Genomic DNA, 22,679 nt, shown 5'->3' with positions numbered 1-22,679 from the left:
CTTTCAACGTTGTTTTAGTGTTTATTTAATATTAGTTTTTTTTACAAATATATACATACATATAAAAAGTCTGATTTCATTTCGATGAGATGTGTTTGGTTTAATACAATCGTCTAATAAATTATCTCAAGAGTCTCGTGGTGTGCGTCAGCAAATTGTCCCGTCTGAAACTCGCCAAGGCGGCCTTTTGAATAACGTCAGTGTCGGGGCGGGGACACGGCCGTGTAAGGTGACAGTGCAGAGCTACGTCTGAAACAGACCCTCGCTCACCCAGCGCAAGAGTGGCGATTGCCATAGTGCAACCACGTGCGTGAATATTCCCTCCAAAATTGGAAGATCAAGGACTCTGCCAAACTGCGAATGCGGTGAGGTGCAAACCATCAGGCGTAGATATCACTGATGACTGCCCGATACTCCACGTGGAGTCTGATGGAAGAAGCAGGCTGCTCCGCCACAAAATTGATCCCAACATCACAAGACCATTGTAACCCTGCTGCTTTTCTCAAACGCCACACGAGAGAAGACGAAGATCACCCCGTACTCGTACACCTTTCACGTCTCAAAATTGGTCCCGTGCAGAAGTCAAAGTCCAAACGCGCGTATTGGCACGATTTGTTTGTTTGTTTTCGTTTGCGCAGCAGCCACAGGTGCCCACGATGCGACCATCGACTCGACCGGCATCCTGGATTCGAACTCAGGGTCATATCGGTGCCCCGGCTCCACCGCTTCGAGAAGGGGGCCCAATGACGATGCACGCCGAGCCGACGGGATGGCGACCCGTGAGGGCAGCAGCTTCAACGGACTCCGCCTCCGCACGAACGCAACAACCTCCACACCATGTGCAACTTCAGGGCGAATGAAATTAGGAGGGCGGATTGGAACCACATGGCTTTGCTACAGTGCGTCGCTCTCGATCCATCCATCCATCCCCCCCGCCTCTCCCACCCTCCCCCTCCCCTTGCAGCCCGTCCCCTCTGTGACCCCCAACGCCCACACCTCACTTATCTCTCTGTCTATCCTGCGTGTTTGCCACACCGCGAGCGTTGAATTAGTCGTGTCCCCTGTCACTGGGAATTAGCCTCAGCCAATGCATCAGCAGAAGCGCTCACAAAAAAATCAAAGCGAGGGAGGAGGAGGAGGAGGCAGCGGCGAAACGTGGTTGGCATGGGCCCGCTGGTGCAGGGAATGAAATACGAGCCTCTGTCCGAACAGAATCAAAATCAGAACATGTATTTCTACTGGAGGAATCCGATGAGCTGTAAAGCTCTTCTTTCACAGATATCCAGTAGGAGCGCGGATCAGAACGTTACAAACAACGAACAATACAAGAACACGATAGCAGTGCAAAGAACAGGAAATATATACAACTACAACTAAAACAATCGTTATATCTTACCGGGTAAGGCCACACTGAGCCATTAGCTTTCATTCAGAATCCACCTGGCCACAAATGATAGCTCAACTTAGTGGCTTATCACGTGACCCCCTACCCGCCCCCACCTCTCCATAACCCGGCACCTAGGCTCACGATCCCTGGTGCAGCTGTACGGCCTGTACGCTCAAGAACTTCCCCATTGGCCGAGAGTCGTGGTGGATAACCCCACACCGCCGACACGCGGCGTCGGTGGTGTCATCGCTCGTGGTGGCTTGACTCAGGGAAGAAGAGCCTTCAGCTCAAGGGGTAAAGTCACGTAGAATGGAAGTAATAAAATAATACAAATAAAACACAATCAAATAATTCTCACGATGTATCGGCCCCGACAGACCTGGTCTTCACCCGAGGACGGCTGCTTGCGTTGTGGCCGACACGTCGTGAGAATTGTATTTTATTATGTTTTATTTTTATTATTGTATTACTTCCCTTCTACGTGACTTTACCGAAAGAACCAAGAAGATGAATCCCTGCAGTCACGAAAGCTTTAAATCGAAATTTAACGTTACCGCGGTCAAGCAGGATGTATCGTACGTTGTTCATCCCGCAGGCCTGGTGTGACGATAGTTCAAGTGAGAGAAGGGCCGGGGGGGGGGGTGGTGGGGGGGTTGTTTCGTAAGTCATCTTCATAAGTTGGAGCTCTGATCCGGCTGTGGAACTTAGAGCAGGACTGCCGCACCGAGAATTACGCAATGCGATCTGAATCCATGATGAGGCATCGCAGGGTTTCGAAGGGATCTCAAGATGACGGATGTAGCAGCCCTTTGCTTGTACGTGTGTTGAACTTCTTTCGCACCGTACGTAGCCAACCGTGCTATTCGGAGGTGCAGGAGGGTGGCCTTCATCCGGCAGTGGATAGATAATGGCTGATGATGATCATGATGATCACCGGCCTTTTGGGAGCACTCTTGATTCACGACTATTCTCGCGGACCCGGTCGTGATGCATGCAGAAATAGAATCATCCACGGTATGTGGATACCCTGGGATACATATATTGTAAAAGAAAAATGTCTGCTTACAAAACAAGATAAATTAAACAAAACCGGGACAGATGCAGCAGACAAAGAGTCGCAATCCTAACATGCGCGTGCCATGAAGATGGGCAGTCATTGCCAACACCATCGCCGGTTAACTGATTTGATATTTGATATTATTACGTTTGCTTCTCCTAAGGCCGTGTTGTTGAAGAGCTCGTCGCATTTATCCAGGATAAACAAAGATTCTAATTCTTATTGAGTGTGCAGTTCAGATTTTTTTTTATGTGTGCGTGTACGTGGTGCGTGCTAATTCTAATAAGTGTCAGAGTTAGAAACTTTAACGCGGGGAAAATAAATAAAAAAAACTCTTTAAAAATAAAAAACACTGTTTAAAAAAACTGTCTTTAAAAATAAAACACAGTGCCTATAGAAATAAAAAACACTGTTTTTAAAAACCAAAAAACGTTTGCCCCGTGTGGCAACAGAAATTTGAAAACCATGGAAATGGATCTTCACCGGGAAGGCACTTGAGCGTCTTCCCTGACTTGTTTCCGCGCGTACGGATTTCGAATTTCGCAAGCGCCCACAATTCCCGCGATGTATTATTTGTCGGAACCAAGCCCATTTATTTATTTACTGAAAGAGGGGTGTGGGGAGGGAGGGAGGGAGGGAGGGGGGGGTCAGGGGGGGAAGCTCCCATTTCATTTCTCCGGCCAAAAGGCCGAGCGGCGACTTGGCGAGTGGGAGGGAGGGCAGCTAAGTCTGACGAGGGCAGCGTGGACAAAACACGACAAGCCCGCGGCGTCCTTTCTGTTTGTCGCGCCTGGCTGCGGTTGGGTAAGTCAGTTAAAAGAGGAGGGGTGGGGGGAGGGAGATCCGATGGGAATCGTTCCGATGGTGACTCTCTGCGGATGAAAGGCAGGCGCGAGAGCACCGATTTAACGCCGAACCACTTTTTTGCGCGGCGTCATCCCATCCTTCTCCATAATCTTCCGCCTGCCACTCCCCCCCCCCCCCCTCCGTGCCCTCCCCCCCCCCTCCTCCTCCTCTCCTCCTCCTGAATCACTGCAGCTCGTTCGCAGACAATAAATGCTGATCCCCCGTGTCACCCGTCAACAAAGGTCGCCGCGTCTTCCCTTGCCAGGCGCGATGATTGTGAGCGCCGGAAGTCGTTACATCCCAACGTGGACTCGCGATTGCTGACACGGCCCTGTCCTAGTTGCTCCGATAAAATAAAAATATATAACAACGATAATTTACAGCCATTTGTCAATCCACTGCTGGATGAACGCCTCCCACACCATGTCGGCCTTGGTAATTGCTCGACTTTATCACGCCGGTCAGTGCGATGTGGGGGTGGTGAAGAGGAGTCCATGGACGGTTCGGATATTTACTCGCCACTGATGGTAGCCGTGGCCGGGAAATCGAACTCGCTGCGCTGGTAGCGGAGTGCGCTGGCCACTGCAACCACTGAAAGTCCGAAATTGATCCTCGTCGAGATGTGAATGACCTCTTTGCATTCGCTCAGATCGAATCGCTAAAACAACACAATGCCGCGTGGTCAATTGATCAAATATCTCGTTCAAATGAATTCCTTTGCCAATAATGCACGCATTCGAATGATGCGTATGAGAATCAATAATTCACAATTCACGTCCAACGACATGCATGTCCTCTGCTAATGTTGCATTTAGGCATTAAGGGACTCTACAAGTTAGTGGCGAAGACACAGCAAGAAACAATACAAAACAACACGGCAAAAAACCGTGACACACACACACACACAACGCCAATCCGCCCCCTCCCCAACTTGAATCATGAATCGAATTGTGAGCCCCGAATTGTGACAAGTCATCAGATGGCCGGAGCGAGGTGAATCGGCATCCCATCCTTAGCTGCTATTGTAATACATACGTTTTGCTACGTACATAATAATAATTAAAAACATCCCGTGAATATGGAAGCTTGTGTTGCCTCCGAAACGTCGTGATTTTTATTTTATTTTTATTTGACTTTTATTAATTTTAATTTTTTACCTACGTGACTTTACCGAAAAAAACCTAAGAATATGAATGCCGTGGAAGCCGGGACGACAGCCACCGAGCCTCGCTTTGGCGACCGCCGAAAACCAAAACCACCAAAAAAATCAACGACAAAAAAAAACCCCGCGCGGGATTAACGCGCCCACCACCAAACCGAATGGCGTCAACTCCACTTGCAATAATTTGGGCAAAAAGGTTCAGCTCAAGTTCAAGCGGCTCTCTGCCCTGCCCCAACCCCCGCCCCCCCCTCCACCACCACCACCACCCCTGTCCCTCCCGGCCTCGCAGCCCGCGACGGAGAGAGCGAAAGCGAGATGGGCCAAACGCAACGACCCCAGCCGTTGACACCCGACGCCACTCCCCCCGCCGCCGCCGCCGCCACCACCGCCCCGCACGGCGTGCCCGGCGGGCCACGGCGTAATGAGAAGCAGGCGGGGAGAAGTGGCGATGATTTGAAGGAATCCCGACTCAACGAGGAGGCGATTCCAAGACGACAGCCCCCCCCACCCCCCGCGTGGTGGTCACGAGGTCTGCGAGCGACGGAAAGGTCGGAGTCGCACGCAACGATCTCTCCCTCGGCCGGTGGCTTTGTCGCATTGGCCCTCGTAGGCGAGCCTTGCGATCTGCCCGACCACGTGGGGCAGCGCCCTCTCGTCTTCCGCTCGCTCAGCGGCGTGTCTATCGAGTGCGCAGGTGGTGCAACTGCACCAGCCCCCCCCCCCCCTGCCGCCGCTGTCTGCCGGAGGGTCCCAGGCGCCAGGCTACAAGAAGGGAGAAGGATTAGCCCGGGCCCTTGCCAACGATCCTCACACACCGTGGCCTCAGCAATATGTATGTCACTGTCTCCATCCTGCCCCCTGCCTCCCTCCCTCCAGCTCGGCGGCGAGTGGTTAAAATTCCGGTTAATTTTGAGAAATCTGGCCAGAGCCAAACGGCCAGTAAATCTGGGCACACAAAGGCAGCCTTCAGCCCAAAATCAACTACTTGTCGGCCTTTGTGGTGCCCACTGCTTGTTGCCACAGAGACGGATTTCCTCCACGGTGCTATGAATTTTTTTTCTTTTTTTTTTGCCTGTCCACCCCCCAACCCCCCACCACGGCTCCCGCTCCCTACTCCCTCCCTACTCCCTCCCACTATGAGGTGTCTCCCCAGTGTCCTGCCAAATGCCCTGGACACCTTTTTTTTCATCGCAAGAAGAAAACAAAACAACACCAAAACACAAAAAAAATTCGCAGAGCCGTTTCAACTCTCGTGTGGATTTGGAGTGAAACTCGGCGATGGATGTTGCGACGCGGCGGCGGATGCGGGGAACGCGCGTGTGTGTGTGTGTGCGTGTGTGTGTGTGCGCGTGTGTGTGTGTGTGTGTGCGCGTGTGTGTGTGCGCGCGTGTGTGTGCGTGCGCGCGTGTGCGTGTGTGTGCGCGTGTGTGTGTGTGCGCGTGTGTGTGTGCGTGTGTGTGCGCGCGTGTGTGTGTGCGTGCGCGCCACGGCGGCGAGCCTCGGGGTGCAGGAATGCGGAGCCGCAGCGCTCGTCTTTGTGGCTCGCCCCCCCGCAGGGCGCCTGGCCCACTGGGTTAGAATGATGCTGCGTGCGGCACAAGCGAGACGGCGGCGTTGGTTCGGGCAGTAACTCCGGCGCCGTCTCCCTACCGCTAGTAGTCGTCGTCGTCGTCATCGTCAACGCCAACGGATGATTTATGGCCCGTAATCCCCCACTCACTTCTCTCGTCGCCCTGTACGAAACACACGCACTGCCGTGCCGCGCTTTCTGCCGCCGTTTGCTCGACGTATATGGCGACTTAATTGTAGATTTGAAGCTTTCGTGACTGCAAGGATTCACACCCTTAGGTTTTTCGGTAAAGTCACGTAGGTAAAAAATGATAATATTATTAATAATATTATAATATATTTTTTAAATAAAATAAATAACATTTCTATAATATTATTAATAATAGTATTATAATATTTCTTAAATAAAATCCATAATATTATTATAATATTAATAATGATATTATAATATTATTATTTTTTACCTACGTGACTTTACGGAAAAATCTAAGAGTATATATTGCGACTCGCAGAAGGCAGTGAGGTGGTGCTCGCTGTTAGTTCTGACGGTTGGAAAAAATATTTTATTTCCACTCTCCAGGTTGGGTCACGCTTTCCCAGGTCACACTGGGTGGGACTACGTTGGCCTGGGAACGCCTAGGAATTCCCCAGGAGGAGCTAGAGTCTGTGTGTAGTAGTGTATAGTGTAGTGTATAGTAGTGTATAGTAGTGTATAGTGTATAGTAGTGTATAGTGTAGTGTATAGTAGTGTATAGTGTAGTGTATAGTGTTGTAGTGTATAGTAATGTATATTGTAGTGTATGGTGTAGTGTACAGTGTATAGTAGTGTAGTGCTAGTCTGTCCCCAGATAAAGGGAGGTCTGGACCGCCCTACTCAACACGCTGCTGCCACGACCCTCACCAGGACAAGCGGAATCAGAAATGAGCCCACAAACGAATTATTTTGGAGTTTTTCTCATCGTTGGTTGTCGCGTTGCAAGCAACGTAACAGAAAAAAAAACGTACTTGGATAAATCACGTGTCATGATGGTTCTCATTTGCTTGCTGTATCAAAGAGCCCCTGTTGTAAACCAGCTTATACGAACAACATTGCCTTTCTAAGGCTTCATTTGCTTCTTGGTATCGTCTCATATCAAACTGTCAATTCGTGTGTCTGCTCAAAACTATTCATTTGTCCGAACCCGTTAAATGTCCCAGTTTTCCCAGGGTCCCGAGTGTTCATCATCAAGTACAATTTCTACCTCGAATGTCACTCTCTACTATCTCCCTTCCTCTGCGCTGGAAAAGGTTAATTGCTGGAAACTTCAGCCGAGTGTACAGATATTTTCGTTACAAGGGAGTTGTCAGTGACAAAAGCGTTTTAAGTTGTGTCTTTGCGTACAACTGCCAAAGCAGTTCCCTTCATATGTTTTGGTCTAAGTTTTGAGATTAATGAATGAGTTTAGTATCAGCCGGGTCCGTACGGGTTGACGACCCGGAATAGATTTCATTACCCGGCACACCACATTCAGTATACATCTCTCGTTATCACGTGACCTAGCTCGCCACGTGCCCACTTCAGTCTGTCGGCCACGCAGAAAGGAATGCAGTTCTCAATTAATCCCTAGATAGGTTTTCATTACGTCTCATCCAAAAAATGAAAAATTTCCCGATGAAACCTTTTCTTTCGTGTCCAAGGAGAATTCTCGCGTTAACAAAACGTAAAAAAAGTTAAATAAATGTTGTATGATTTACATCACCTCTGCGACCTCGCTAAACAGATTTGTGCGTCTCCTGGGAGTTCGCGAGTTCCTCGTTACTAGAGACGCGAACAAACGTAGCAGTTACCAGAGGTGAAATGTAAAACCATACCCTGGATATGAAAAAAGTTTTGACCAATCTGACACAGCCGCACGAGCCACACGCTGACATTGCCAGCATCTTGCGAATTTAAACGCACGGTGCGCATAGACGATGGTCAGTCTTGCGCCGCGTTTGCGTTATAAATGGTTAAGTGTGTGTGTGTGTGTTTTTTTGCAGTGGTCATTTAAATAACGCGATTGTTAAACGGTCCCTCATGCGTTAGTCTCGAATCCGTGATTTAAAAAAAATTGCGCTCATATTTGATTGCGTTCGTTTATATTGGCATTGCATTGGTTTACAGTTTACACGTTAATCACGTGTCATGCTTTCAACGTGTCATTACAAGCACGAGAGATGAAACACGCATGCGTACACACTCGCGCTCGCGCAAGGCAAAGCTCCCCCCGATAGCCTGAACAGACTGTCGGGGCAAGTGCTGTTAGCGAGCGCCTATGAAGGCCATCAAGGCACACGAGGAGTTGGGTGGCTAGCACCACGCCCGACCGCCTTTGTCTCCCCAGTAGCGATGTTTAAACAATGTACTCGTTTTGAAGGTCGAGGCGACCTAGCGGAGGCCCGGGACCGGTTCGGATATTCGCCACCGATGTTGGCCGCGAGCGGGATAATCAAAACCCGGGTCGTCGGGTTCGCAGCGTGCACGACCGCGCGTGCAGCAAGTCTAACGCGGGCGCAAGTTCAACTCGGTTCGGATGAGTCGCCAACACAGAGCCACCCCCCACCCCCCCCAACGTACTGTGTGAATCGCTCGCATCGCAGAGAAGGCGCTGCCAAACAGACGCATGCTCGACATTCTCGGCGAGGTTGAGAATTTCGAGAAATGCGTCGCGGGCAAAGTGGAGCGGGGGACACGGACCACGGTCGTGGCGAGCGTGCGGATGAGTTTCGGATCTGAACGTTGTTCCGGCTTCCAGCACCTACAATTTAGCACGGTTGCCTACGTACGGTACGTGAAAATAAGTTCTACATACCTACACACACACACACATTCTGATTTGTAAGGACGACATCGGATATTTTTCTCGGGCGGTTCTCATCACCCTCGCACGTGACACCAAAGAAACTTCGGATCATCGGCAGATTTAGTGTCTTGGTCTCGTTTTCTGATTCTATCAAATGTCAGAAAATCGGGAGCACGTCCGCAGATCAGAGCCATATTCCTACCCCGTGCCCCTACTGAACATGTGGAAAAGAGCTTCATATCTCATCGGATTCCTCCAGTACAAATACATATTGCGAGTCTTGCTTTCCAACTGCAACGCAAAGAGCATAACCCCCTGACACCGCTGAACACAAACACAAGAACCCGGGACGCGTTCCATAATATAATCAAAAGGGAACGGAGAGCGGAGGATAAAGAGACGCTGCCAACATCTACATCGCATGTGCGAGGAATGAAATTCCGCCACCACCCCCCCCCCTCCCCCCCCACTAGAGTAAGTAGGCACGTGTTACAAAAAATACAATTAGTGGGGTTGCTAACTGCCCCGGTTGTTTGACTTGCATCCCACTGGGATTTTTGCACACAGCGTTGGTGTACGGTGATTTTTTTTCTGCAAATATTTTGCTGTCTTGTCTTGTATTTTCTGTTTGCACTTAGTCACATAATCACTTTAAGATGTTTTTTTGTTCATGTTTTAGTTTTTTGTTTGTTGCCGTTGCACCCGATTCAAGAGCCGAATGGCTCACAGGGCTATATACCTAATAAATGAAGTGAAATGAACTATTGAGTCGTCCCACTCGTCGCCTCCGAGCATCGCGTCTGCTCCACTCGGGGGGTACCACGGAATGACTCTCCGTGCCGCACGAGGGACTGGGGGGGTGGGGGGGGGGCTGCACACGTGGTCTCGTTACCCTCACCTGCTGCTGCTGCTGATGATGATGGTGGATTACACAAACACAAAGACCCCCCCCCTCCCAGCCACACGCTACTCTACTGCCTTCATCAGACTCCTAGGGCAAGTGCGCTGTTAGCGAGCGCCTATGAAGGCCCCAGAGGCACATCGCTGATTGTTCAGACACCGCCCACAAGGTTCTCAACGAAGGCCGCGACAACCTGGGGGGGGGGTGTAGGGGGGGTGTAGGGGGGGGGAAATTCCCAGGACCGCTTCAAACACCCGCCGCTGGTTAATTATTGGCCGTGAGCTTGAATCCAACTTTCGGGGGGTGCGAGCCGGATTCGTGGAGCAGTCAACTCGAACACGAGAAGGCCGCGCGGAGCTCACTGCGCCACCCGAGTTCGATTTCCCGCTCACGGACAAACGCCACCAAACGCCATTGACGATTATCTGAACCGGTCCTGGGCCTGCCTCTCCTAGGTCGACTCAGCCTCGAATGAGTAGCCCGGCGCGGCGTGTACACATCGCCACTCGGGGAGACAAAGGCGGCCGGGCGTGGTGCTGGCCACCCACTCCCCTCGCTACTCGCAAACAGCACTTGCCCCAGCAGCCGTGTTAAGGCTATACGGGGGATCTTTGTCCGGGGGGGGGGGGGGAGTTGGTGCGGAGAGCGCCGAACAATGCGACGAACGATGAGGAGTTGTCCGAGACGAGAGAGACGCTAGAGGAGAGAGACGCGAGAGACGAGACGCGAGAGACGCGGCCGCGCGTGGTCCCCGGCTCCGGGAGGAGAAGGGGGGAGCAGAAGAAGAAAGAGATGCTGCTGCTGCCACAACCTGCGTCTCGACGTTACCAACCGAGCTGCGGGTTTTGTGTTGTCACGTTTACACAAGCCGCGCCCAGAACACTAACACACGCACAACACAAACACACCACACGCGCAACACACACACGAATGTGCAAAACACACACACAACACATACACCTGCGCAACACACAGACGCCACACACACAACACACACAACACACACACGCCACACACACAACACACGCAGCACACACACGCGTGCGCGCAACACAACTCACGGAGAACATCGCAAAGACAAAGACCCCCCCCCCCCCCGTATAGCCTCAACAGACGTTTTGGGGCAAGTGCTACTATCGAGTAGCGCCTACGAAGGCCGGAACAGGGCACACGAGAGGGAGTTGGGTGGGAAACATCACCGGACGGCCGCAATTGATTAATTTGAGGCCGAGTAAACCTACGGGAGACTCGGGACCAGTGCAAGATAATCGTCGTCACCAGTGCTGTTGGCCGCGAGCGGGAATCGAACCTCGGGGGGCCGGGTTCGTATCGCCGCCCCTCCCCTCGCTACTTACACAGCTATACAATTAATATTTAAAATACAACTTTTTTAAAAACACGCTTTTATGAAATATACCGAAATAGTAATGGCAGAACTCCACGACTCCAGGAGGTGGCCCCGAAGCTTGCCGTAACGTAAGAGGCGTGGGCAATTACAGCCAACGTCAGTTTAGCGTGGGCAATTAGACCCAAGCCGAAACCTAACATATAAAAAATAACGTTTAAAAATATTTTTATTTTATTTTTTATGATAGAATATAGTATTGCCATCAGTATGACATAAGTATACCAAGTTTGCAGTCGATACCACATTGGAAAGTGGGTTAAAATTGAGTTACAAGATTTGAGAATCCAACAACAACAACAGAGTGAGTTAAATAAAAAGCGTCTAATAATACAAAATATAATAATAATAATACAATATCCCCTTTGTTTCCTAAGAGGGTCACCCGCCACTGAAGGTAAGCTGCTGCCCGGGAGATCGGAACTCTGATCCACAACCACTTCGGCACCCACCCACAGCCCCATCATCATCATCATCATCGGTTCAAGAAGAAGACACGACTTCAGCATTGTTTCAAGACCCGCGGAGTGTGACGCTGAAGCCGACAGAAAGCGAGGGTGGAAACCATTCGCTGGTGCTTCATATACGTCTACACACACATATATATAATAGACCTGGCCGCCACGTAAATACAGTCTACACATTACACGTGTATGTATGCACGTGAAAAGTCACGCGGGTAGCGAAATAGACGAGCATAAGTGTTCATGAAAACGGCGTTGTAATTTCGATTTAAAGCTTTCGTGACTGCAGGGATTCATCTTCTTGGTTCTTTCGGTAAAGTCACGTAAAAGGGAAGTAATAAAATAATAAAAATAAAACATAATAAAACAATTCTCACTATTATGTTTTATTTTTATTATTTTATTACTTCCCTTTTACGTGACTTTACCGAAAGAACCAAGAAGGCGTTGTAATTGTGTACACGTGTTCTTCTTGGTTCTTTCGGTAAAGTCACGTAGAAGAAAAGTAATAAAATAATAAAAATAAAACATAATAAAATAATTCTCACGACGTTTCGGCCACAACGCAAGCAGCCGTCCTCAGGTGAAGAACAGGTCTGTCGGGGAGACAGCGTCTGACAGACCTGGTCTTCACCTGAGGACGGCTGCTTGCGTTGTGGCCGAAACGTCGTGAGAATTATTTAATTATGTTTTATTTTTATTATTCTATTACTTCCCTTCTATGTGACTTTACCGAAAGAACCAAGAAGATGAATCTCTGCAGTCACGAAAGCTTTAAATCGAAATGTGTACACGTGGTTACATGGAATTACTGTACACTGACCACCATCAGAAAATGTATTAAAATATTCTACAAACCATACTTTTACATTGCCAACTATTCAGTAACACAAAAAAAAACACACATTTCATATGGAACTTGTGTAAACCATGCAGAGATGGACGGCCGTGGATCGGATTCGTTTTAATTGGCACTCATCAGCCGCAGCATAGCCACACCACGTTTGCTCAAATGAATGCTGATGGTGACCCAAGACACGAGGACTAACAACGGCACCTCTTTAGAATGTATTTGCATCTTGCACAACGAGACTGTGTTCGCTATACACGTGTCTTGTGTGCTTGAATCTCCTGGTTTTCCAGCCAGCACTATCGATTGTTGAGCCCCGGCCCATACAACGAAGAGTTAAGGTTATAGTATAAGATGGGGAAATAGAAGATGATGATGATGATGGTGGAAAGAGGGAATTCCAAAGTTGTGCTGTGCGAGGCAAGAAGTAGAACGTGAAGTGAGGTGACCTGCAGTGTGGTGAATGGGTGGGTGAGTGAATTGGTGAGTGAATTGGTGAGTGAATGGGTGAGCGAAGTGTGCTTGATTGAGTGAGTGAATTGGTGAGCGAATGGATGCGTTTATGGGTGAATGAACAGGTGAGTGGGTGAGCGAACGGATGAGTGTATGGGTGAGTGAATGGGTGAGTGTGTGCTTGAATGAGTGAATTGTGAGCGAATGGATGCGTTTATGGGTGAGTGAATGGGTGAGTGAATAGGTGGGTGAGTGAATGGGTGAGTGAATAGGTGGGTGAGTGAATGGGTGAGTGAATAGGTGGGTGAGTCAATTGGTGAGTGAATGGGTGAGTCAATTGGTGAGTAAGGTAGTGGAACACAGTATGGATGAGTCAGTCTGCTAGATCGTGTGTCCTCGACCATGGTAGTGGAGGAATCAATGCGTGACGCTTTGCGGGAACACGAACCAACCCAGTAAACAAGCCAATGTTGGACCGACTTTGGGAAGAACATTTTCTTGCTGTGGATTTCAAGAAAATGTTCTTGCAGTTGATTTCACACCTGATGACGATTGCTTGTGTTGCAGTCGAAACGTCGTGATAATTTTATTGTTTTATATTTTTATTATATTATTATTTCCCTTCTACGTGATTTTACCGAAATAATCAAGAAGATGAATCCCTGCAGTCACGAAAGCTTTAAATCAAAATTTAAGTAGAACGTGTTGTCTACATTCATTTAAAGTTGCGCATTTTGACGTGACGTCACGTTTCTCAAACACCCCTCCCCCGCCCCATCGTCACACATCGTCACAAATATCTGACCCCCCCCCTCCCCCCAGGTGCGTGACGTCATTTATGAACGGCCCCTTACTCGAACCGGGTCGACTCAAGCGAGTAACCCGCTGCGTAAAAACATCGCCAGTAGGCCCCGGGCGTCGTGGTGCTGCCCCCCCCTCGTGCGCCGGTGCCGGCCTTCATAGGCGCCGCTACTCGCTAACAGCACTTGCCCCTCCAATCTGTCGAGGCTACACGGAGGGGGGGGGGTCTTTGTCTTGTTGTAGTGGCTTTGTTATTGCACCTCAAGACTGGGCTGGCGTGAACGCGAAGGGCCCCACACGTCTTAAGACGAGAGCAGCAGCCAGCAGCTTGCGATGAGCTCGACGCTTCTGCATGCAGCGTGGTTGTCGCCATTGTTTACGAGTTCACACGGAGTCTACGCAGCGTGCCCGATGTGTCGGCATGTTTCACTACGCAACACAAACTACGCTGCTGCTGCATGCACCGCTGCTGTTATTGTGGTGCGGTGTCTATGCATGTATCGAATACTCCCCGAGTACCGCAAAATATATAAAGTTACCTGCTGGTGGCTGCTGCTGCTGCTGCTACGACTACTACAATAAGACGTATACACCATCGGCAACGTTTCGGGCGATGACCCTTCTTGTCAGTAGATGCGTTTTCTATCTACGCAGGCACGTGTAGCAATGTGTGCTTGCCACGTGCTGTGAAGAAGGACCACCCCCTGAAACGTCTATTTATTGTTTAAAGGCATCGCGCTATTGACGGCTCTGTTGTTGAGTGCCGAGTATTATTGTGTACAAGTTGTGTGTGTGTAGTGTGTATAGTGTGTGTGTAGTGTGTATAGTGTGTGTGTAGTGTGTGTAGTGTAGTGTGTGTAGTGTGTGTAATGTGTGTGTAGTGTGTGTGTAGTGTGTGTGTGTAGTGTGTGTAGTGTGTGTGTAGTGTGTGTGTGTTGTGTGTGTGTAGTGTGTGTAGTGTGTGTCGTATGTGTAGTGTGTGTGTAGTGTGTGTAGTGTGTGTGTAGTGTGTGTGTAGTGTGCGTGTAGTGTGTGTAGTGTGTGTGTAGTGTGTGTAGTGTGTGTAGTGTGTGTGTACTGTGTGTGTAGTGTGTGTAGTGTGTGTGTAGTGTGTGTAGTGTGTGTGTAGTGTGTGTGTAGTGTGTGTAGTGTGTGTGTAGTGTGTGTGTAGTGTGTGTAGTGTGTGTGTAGTGTGTGTAGTGTGTGTAGTGTGTGTAGTGTGTGTGTAGTGTGTGTAGTGTGTGTGTAGTGTGTGTGTAGTGTGTGTAGTGTGTGTGTAGTGTGTGTGTAGTGTGTGTAGTGTGTGTGTAGTGTGTGTGTAGTGTGTGTGTAGTGTGTGTAGTGTGTGTGTAGTGTGTGTGTAGTGTGTGTAGTGTGTGTGTAGTGTGTGGGTAGTGTGTGTAGTGTGTGTGTAGTGTGTGTAGTGTGTGTGTAGTGTGTGTAGTGTGTGTGTAGTGTGTGTAGTGTGTGTGTAGTGTGTATCGTGTGTATGCACCGTGCACGCTCCGAGATGTATGCACGTCGGTAAGTGTACACTTACACCCGCAAGTCTTTTTTTCTGCGTGTGTGCTGTTGGTGTATGCACCAATGTGTGTGTGTGTCAGTACACGTGTGTACTCTCCTTACCCTGGCCGTGTGTACACGTGCATGTATCATCGTGTGTGCATAGATATAGGCAAAGACAAAGACCCCCCGTATAGCCTTAACGGACTGTTGGGGCAAGTGCTGTTAGCGAGCACCTATGAACATTCTAGATTTGAAGCTTTCGTGACGGCAAGGATTCATACTCTTAGGTTTTCACGGTAAAGTCACGTAGGTAAAAAAAATGAAAATAAAAAATAAAAACACATGAACATATATATATACACACACGCACACAATACCAATGTATTCTTAAAACAAGTGTGTGTACACACACTTATCGTAGCCGGGCCAGCAGTAATTGCATGAACACGTGAGTGTATGCATCATTGACGTGTTGATGTACGTGTACTCGTGTAGCTGTACGCGTCGTCGTGTTACCGCTGCGAAAGAGCTCACACTTGAAGTCAAACAGGCAGTCCTTACACGAACATATATACTGTCGCTTTATGTACGTGTCAGTAGATGTACCATTGTATGCATCCGTACACTCACTTGTAGGAGGTCTGGGAGTAGTTCCGCGTGGAATATGCATCAGTGCGTACAAATATGCACCGCTGTATTCGCGTTCGTCTTCGCCATAATTCCATGGACATATCAACATGTGTATGCGTCGGTGTGCACGTACCAGTGTGTGCATCAACTCGTGAACTTTTGTGCGTATGTACATCGATGTTAGGCACCGCTGTTTGTAATTCACATGCAGCACCTCTGCGTGTATTAAAACACGTTGCCAGGGTGTGTTTGTCAGGGTATGTATATACGTACTGTGAGTGGTATCACATGAGACCCGCTTGTAGTCGGGCTAGGAGTGCTTGCACGAACACTTGTGTCAGCTCGTATGTAATCACGTGTGTATCATTCCGTATCAACGTGTGTGTGTGTATCATTCCGTATGCATCAACATATTTGTATCATCCTGTATGTATCAATGTGTGTCGATCATTCCGTGTGTATCAACGCGTGTGTATCATCCCGATGTATCAATGTCTGTGTATCATCTCGCATGTAATAACGTGTGTGCATCATCCAGTTTCAACGTGTGTGTGTGTGTATTATCCCGCATGTATCACTGCGTGTGTATCATCCGGCGATTATCAACGTGTCCGTGTGCCATCCCGTGTGCATCAATGCGCGTGTGTGTGTGTGTCATCCCGTATGTATCAACGCACGTGTGTGAGCGCGTGTATGTGTGCGTGTGTGTGTCATCACGTGTGTATCAGCGCGCGTGTGTGTGCATGTGTGTGTCATCACGTGTGTATTAACGCACGTGTGTGTGCGTGTGTGTGTGTCATCACGTGTGTATTAAGGCGTGCGTGCGCGCGTGTGTATGCGCGTGCCTGTTTGTGTCATCCCGTGTGTACCAACGTGTGTGCGTGTCATTCCGTGTGTACCAACGTGTGTGTCATCCCGTGTGTATCAACGCGTCCGCGTGTGTGTGTGCGCGTGCCTGTGTGTGTGTCATCACGTGTGTACCAACGCGTGTGTGCGCGCGTGTGTGTGTCATCACGTGTGTGTGCGCGTGTGTGTGCGTGTGTGTGTGCCATCACGTGTGTACCAACGCGTGTGTGCGCGCGTGTGTGTGTCATCACGTGTGTGTGTGCGTGTGTGTGTGCGTGTGACTGTGTGTGTGTCATCACGTGTGTACCAACGCGTGCGCGCGAACTCACTTGTCGTAGTCGGGCCGGCAGTAGTTGCGACGCTCCCGCGTGTAGCAGCTGCGTGTGAGCGGCTGCCGGCACGCGGCGCACTGCAGGCAGCGCTCGTGCCACGAAGCGTCACTCACGCGCAGCAGGAAGCGGTCCTCGATGGGGCGCGCGCAGCCCGCGCACACCTCGCCTAGCACACACACACAGAGACACACACCGTCATCATCAGCCTAGCACACACACAGACACCATCAGCCTAGCACACACACACACATACAGACACACACACCATCATCATCATCAGCCTAGCACACACACACAGACACACACACACACCGTCAGCCTAGTACACACACACAGACACACACACACCGTCATCACCATCATCATCAGCCTAGTACACACACAGACACCATCAGCCTAGCACACATACACACACATAGAGACACACACACATCATCATCATCAGCCTAGCACACACACAGACACACACACACACCATCAGCCTAGTACACACACCATCATCAGCCTAGCACACACACATACACCATCATCATCATCAGCCTAGCACACACACACCATCATCATCATCAGCCTAGCACACACACACCATCGTCATCATCATCATCACTCTAGCACACAGACACACACACACCATCATCATCAGCCTAGTACACACACAGACACCATCAGCCTAGCACACATACACACACATAGAGACACACACACATCATCATCATCAGCCTAGCACACACACAGACACACACACACACCATCAGCCTAGTACACACACCATCATCAGCCTAGCACACACACATACACCATCATCATCATCAGCCTAGCACACACACACCATCGTCATCATCATCATCACCCTAGCACACACACCATCATCATCATCAGCCTAGCACACACACACACACACCATCATCATCAGCCTAGTACACACACAGACACACAGACACACACACACCATCATCATCATTAGCCTAACACACACACACCATCATTATCATCATCACCCTAGCACACACACACACAAACACCATCATCAGCCTAGCACACACACACCATCATCAGCCTAGTACACACACAATCACCATCATCATAAGCCTAGCACACACACACACACACCATCATCATCATCAACCTAGCACACACACCATCATCAGCCTAGCACGCACACAGACACACACCATCGTCATCATCATCGCTTATGATCAATCTACCCTACAGTTAAATAAAAATAAATACGTGTAAACAAAGACAAAGATCCCCCGTATCGCCTTAACATACTGTCGGGGTAATGTTAGCGAGCACCTATAAAGGCCGGCACGGCACACGAAGGGATGGGTGGCCAACACCACGCCCGGCCGCCTTTGTCTCCCTAGTGGCGATGTTTACACATCGCACCAGGTACTCATTTGAGGCTGAGTCCACCTAGGGGAGGCCCAGGGCCGGTTCAGATAATCGTCACTGATGTTGGCCGTGAGCGTGCATCTAACCCGGGTCGCCAGGTTCGTAGCGCAGCGCGCTAACCGCTACACCACCGCTCCCCACATAGCTACCAACACAGGCGCACACGCGTAACACACACACACGTGTTCCTATTCACAATTATCAATTACAAAGGGCATCGCAGATCGGAATGTGGGCTCTCAAGTGTTTAAATAAAGTACCTCTCTATACATACAAACCAGATACAGTCTAGACTATATACTGCATGCGTGCGGAGCGGTGGCGCAGTGGTTAGCGCACTCGCGCAACGATAATTCGATTCCGGGCCCACGGCTTACCATCAACATTAGCGAGTGATACCCGATCCGGTCCCGACTCCCCTCCCCTACCAACCCCCCCCCCCCCCACATTAATGTTCTGCGGGTTGTTCTTGTTCAGCGCACTGCCTTTGCTGAGCCCAAAAGGGCACGAACGCCAATCGGCCAGCAACAAACAGCTCTACGAGGGTTTACACCATTGGAACCTCATTTGCCAGTAAAACAATATGATAATTGTTTTTTTACCCTTCTATCTGGCAACACAACTGACACCTTTTTTTTACGAAGAGTCATGTTTGCATAGACCACAATACCTGCAGCCATAATGCAAACAAAAAACATAACTCTGATAATGTATGCACTGTCCTTGAAGTTGATTGGTCCACACCCGAGACAGCTTTCCTTAGAGCCTAGTCTCACATGGGTTGGACCAGATGACGCCAAAAGGCATACATTATCAGAGTTATGTTTTTTGTTTGCATTATGGCTGCAGGTATTGTGGTCTATGCAAACATGACTCCTTGTAAAAAAATGTGTCAGTTTTGTTGCCAGATAGAAGGGTGAAAAACCAATTATCATATTTTACTGGCAAATGAGGTCCAATGGTGTAAATGCTTACCCCGAGCTCTCATACTCTGATGGTGCATTGTCTTTGAGTTGTGCGCCTTTTGGCGTCATCTGGTCCAACCCATGTGAGACTAGGCTCTAAGGAAAGCTGTCTCGGGTGTGGACCAATCAACTTCAAGGACAGTGCATACATTATCAGAGTTATGTTATTTGTTTGCATTATGGCTGCAGGTATTGCGGTCTATGCAAACATGACTCTTTGTAAAAAAAGGTGTCAGTTTTGTTGCCAGATAGAAGGGTAAAAAAATCTACGAGGGTTGCCACGGCCAAGGGTTAGGGGCGCGGCGTGTATGCGTTTACTCGGGGAGCGGTAGCGTAGTCGGTTAACGCACTGCGCTCAGAGCGATCACAAGCAGTGGGGGGATATCTGCACCGGTATTGGGCCTTCCCGAAGGTCGACTCAGCCTCGCTAACAGAACTTGCTCGAACGGTGTGATAAAGGCTTATAACGGATGATCTTGGGAAGGAAGTTTCAGAGTAGAACGTCGATTGTACCTACGCAGTAACACAGGTACGCGTGTGTGAATTCAGTAAATTAGTGGACTATTTCTAGGTGCGTACGTCATATCTAAGTAAGATGTGTATCTTTGTGTGCATGCCATTTTTATGCGTTCGTGCGTACCTGGCCTGGCACAGAGACGTCACGTTTACGTATCATCGAATGATCGGTATGCTTGTTGCTGGCGTAGTATGGATATACTTGTGTGGTATGCACAAGTGTATACAATACGCAAGCATGTGTTTTTTTGCACGTCTATAAACGTAGATACAATTTTAACATAATGATGGAGCGGTGGGGCAGTGGTTAGCGCGCTGCGCTACGAACCAGAGCAACACCAGTGATTTACATCTGCACCAGTCCTGGTCCTCCCCTAGGTAGACTAAGCCTCAAATGACAAAGGCCACTCCACCCCCTCGCGCGCCGTTCCGGCCTTCGTAGTTGCTCGCTAACTGCACCCGCTTGCCCCAGCAGCCTGTTCAAGGCTATACGGGAGATCTTTGTCTGTGCGTTAGCCTCACCATCTCGTGTGTCGCCTTCGTGGGTGGTGCGCAGAGTTAAGCTAAGAGTATCTGACTTCAAACGAAACTCGCCACACGCGCGAAACAGTTCACTGCGCGGAGTCCAACGCAGCGTCACCGGCAGCATCACGAAGGAACAGACTCCACGAAACATCGGCTTACACTATGCGACACGACTTTTGTTCCCTGGGTAGGAAGTGTTATTTTTTTCGATTGCTTATGCCTAAAAAGTATTGAAGCTGGCTATTATCCCCCCCACAAACTTTGCTTTTGTGACCAGGACTTTATGTGAACGAAAGACATAAATGCACTGCCCATAGACTCAGCACTGCGCATAGACTCAGCACTGCCCATAGACTCAGAACTGCACCATAGACTCAGCACTGCTCATAGACTCAGCACTGCGCATAGACTCAGCACTGAGCATAGACTCAATACTGCGCCATAGACTCAGCACTGCCCATAGACTCAGCACTGCGCCATAGACTCAATACTGCGCCATAGACTCAATACTGCGCCATAGACTCAGCACTGCCCATAGACTCAGCACTGCGCCATAGACTCAATACTGCGCCATAGACTCAGCAATGCCCATAGACTCAGCACTGCGCATAGACTCAGCACTGCGCATAGACTCAGCACTGCGCATAGACTCAGCACTGCGCATAGACTCAGCACTGCGCATAGACTCAGCACTGCGCATAGACTCAGCACTGCGCATAGACTCAGCACTGCCCATAGACTCAGCACTGCGCATAGACTCAGCACTGAGCATAGACTCAGCACTGCGCCATAGCATCAGCACTGCCCATAGACTCAGCAATGCCCATAGACTCAGCACTGCCCATAGACTCAGCAATGCCCATAGACTCAGCACTGCGCATAGACTCAGCACTGCCCATAGACTCAGCACTGCGCCATAGACTCAATACTGCGCCATAGACTCAGCACTGCCCATAGACTCAGCAATGCCCATAGACTCAGCACTGCCCATAGACTCAGCACTGAGCCATAGACTCAATACTGCGCCATAGACTCAGCACTGCCCATAGACTCAGCAATGCCCATAGACTCAGCACTGCCCATAGACTCAGCACTGCGCCATAGACTCAATACTGCGCCATAGACTCAGCACTGCCCATAGACTCAGCACTGCGCCATAGACTCAATACTGCGCCATAGACTCAGCACTGCCCATAGACTCAGCACTGCACCATAGACTCAGCACTGCACCATAGACTCAGCACTGAGCATAGACTCAGCACTGCACCATAGACTCAGCACTGCACCATAGACTCAGCACTGAGCATAGACTCAGCACTGAGCATAGACTCAGCACTGCACCATAGACTCAGCACTGCACCATAGACTCAGCACTGAGCATAGACTCAGCACTGCACCATAGACTCAGCACTGCACCATAGACTCAGCACTGAGCATAGACTCAGCACTGCCCATAGACTCAGCACTGCGCCATAGACTCAATACTGCGCCATAGACTCAGCACTGCCCATAGACTCAGCACTGCACCATAGACTCAGCACTGCACCATAGACTCAGCACTGAGCATAGACTCAGCACTGCACCATAGACTCAGCACTGCACCATAGACTCAGCACTGAGCATAGACTCAGCACTGCACCATAGACTCAGCACTGAGCATAGACTCAGCACTGAGCATAGACTCAGCACTGCACCATAGACTCAGCACTGCCCATAGACTCAGCACTGCCCATAGACTCAGCACTGCACCATAGACTCAGCACTGCACCATAGACTCAGCACTGAGCATAGACTCAGCACTGCACCATAGACTCAGCACTGCCCATAGACTCAGCACTGCCCATAGACTCAGCACTGCACCATAGACTCAGCACTGCCCATAGACTCAGCACTGAGCATAGACTCAGCACTGCCCATAGACTCAGCACTGCGCCATAGACTCAACACTGCCCATAGACTCAGCACTGCTCATAGACTCAGCACTGCCCATAGACTCAACACTGCCCATAGACTCAGCACTGCGCCATAGACTCAACACTGCCCATAGACTCGACACTGCACCATAGACTCGACACTGCCCATAGACTCAACACTGCCCATAGACTCAACACTGCCCATAGACTCGACACTGCACCATAGACTCGACACTGCCCATAGACTCAACACTGCACCATAGACTCAACACTGCCCATAGACCCAACACTGCCCATAGACTCAACACTTCACCATAAACTCAACACTGCCCAT

The 22,679-nt window shown here is 49.7% G+C and overlaps 1 protein-coding gene across 1 annotated transcript in view; it reads right to left on the bottom strand.

Annotated features, from left to right (window-relative positions):
* LMX1B (LIM homeobox transcription factor 1 beta) overlaps positions 1-22,679 on the bottom strand; it is a 117,772-nt gene that overhangs the window by 77,625 nt on the left and 17,468 nt on the right. The window contains exon 3 of the mRNA XM_078865578.1: positions 17,029-17,197. Within this exon, the coding sequence (XP_078721704.1) occupies positions 17,029-17,197 (169 nt within the window). The remainder of the gene's footprint in view (positions 1-17,028; positions 17,198-22,679) is intronic.

Source organism: Lampetra fluviatilis, chromosome 20 (assembly GCF_964198595.1).
Source record: "Lampetra fluviatilis chromosome 20, kcLamFluv1.1, whole genome shotgun sequence".
Lineage (NCBI taxonomy): Eukaryota > Metazoa > Chordata > Hyperoartia > Petromyzontiformes > Petromyzontidae > Lampetra > Lampetra fluviatilis.
The sequence above is the reverse complement of the archived record's forward strand: the minus strand, read 5'-3'. Positions and strand labels throughout refer to the sequence as shown.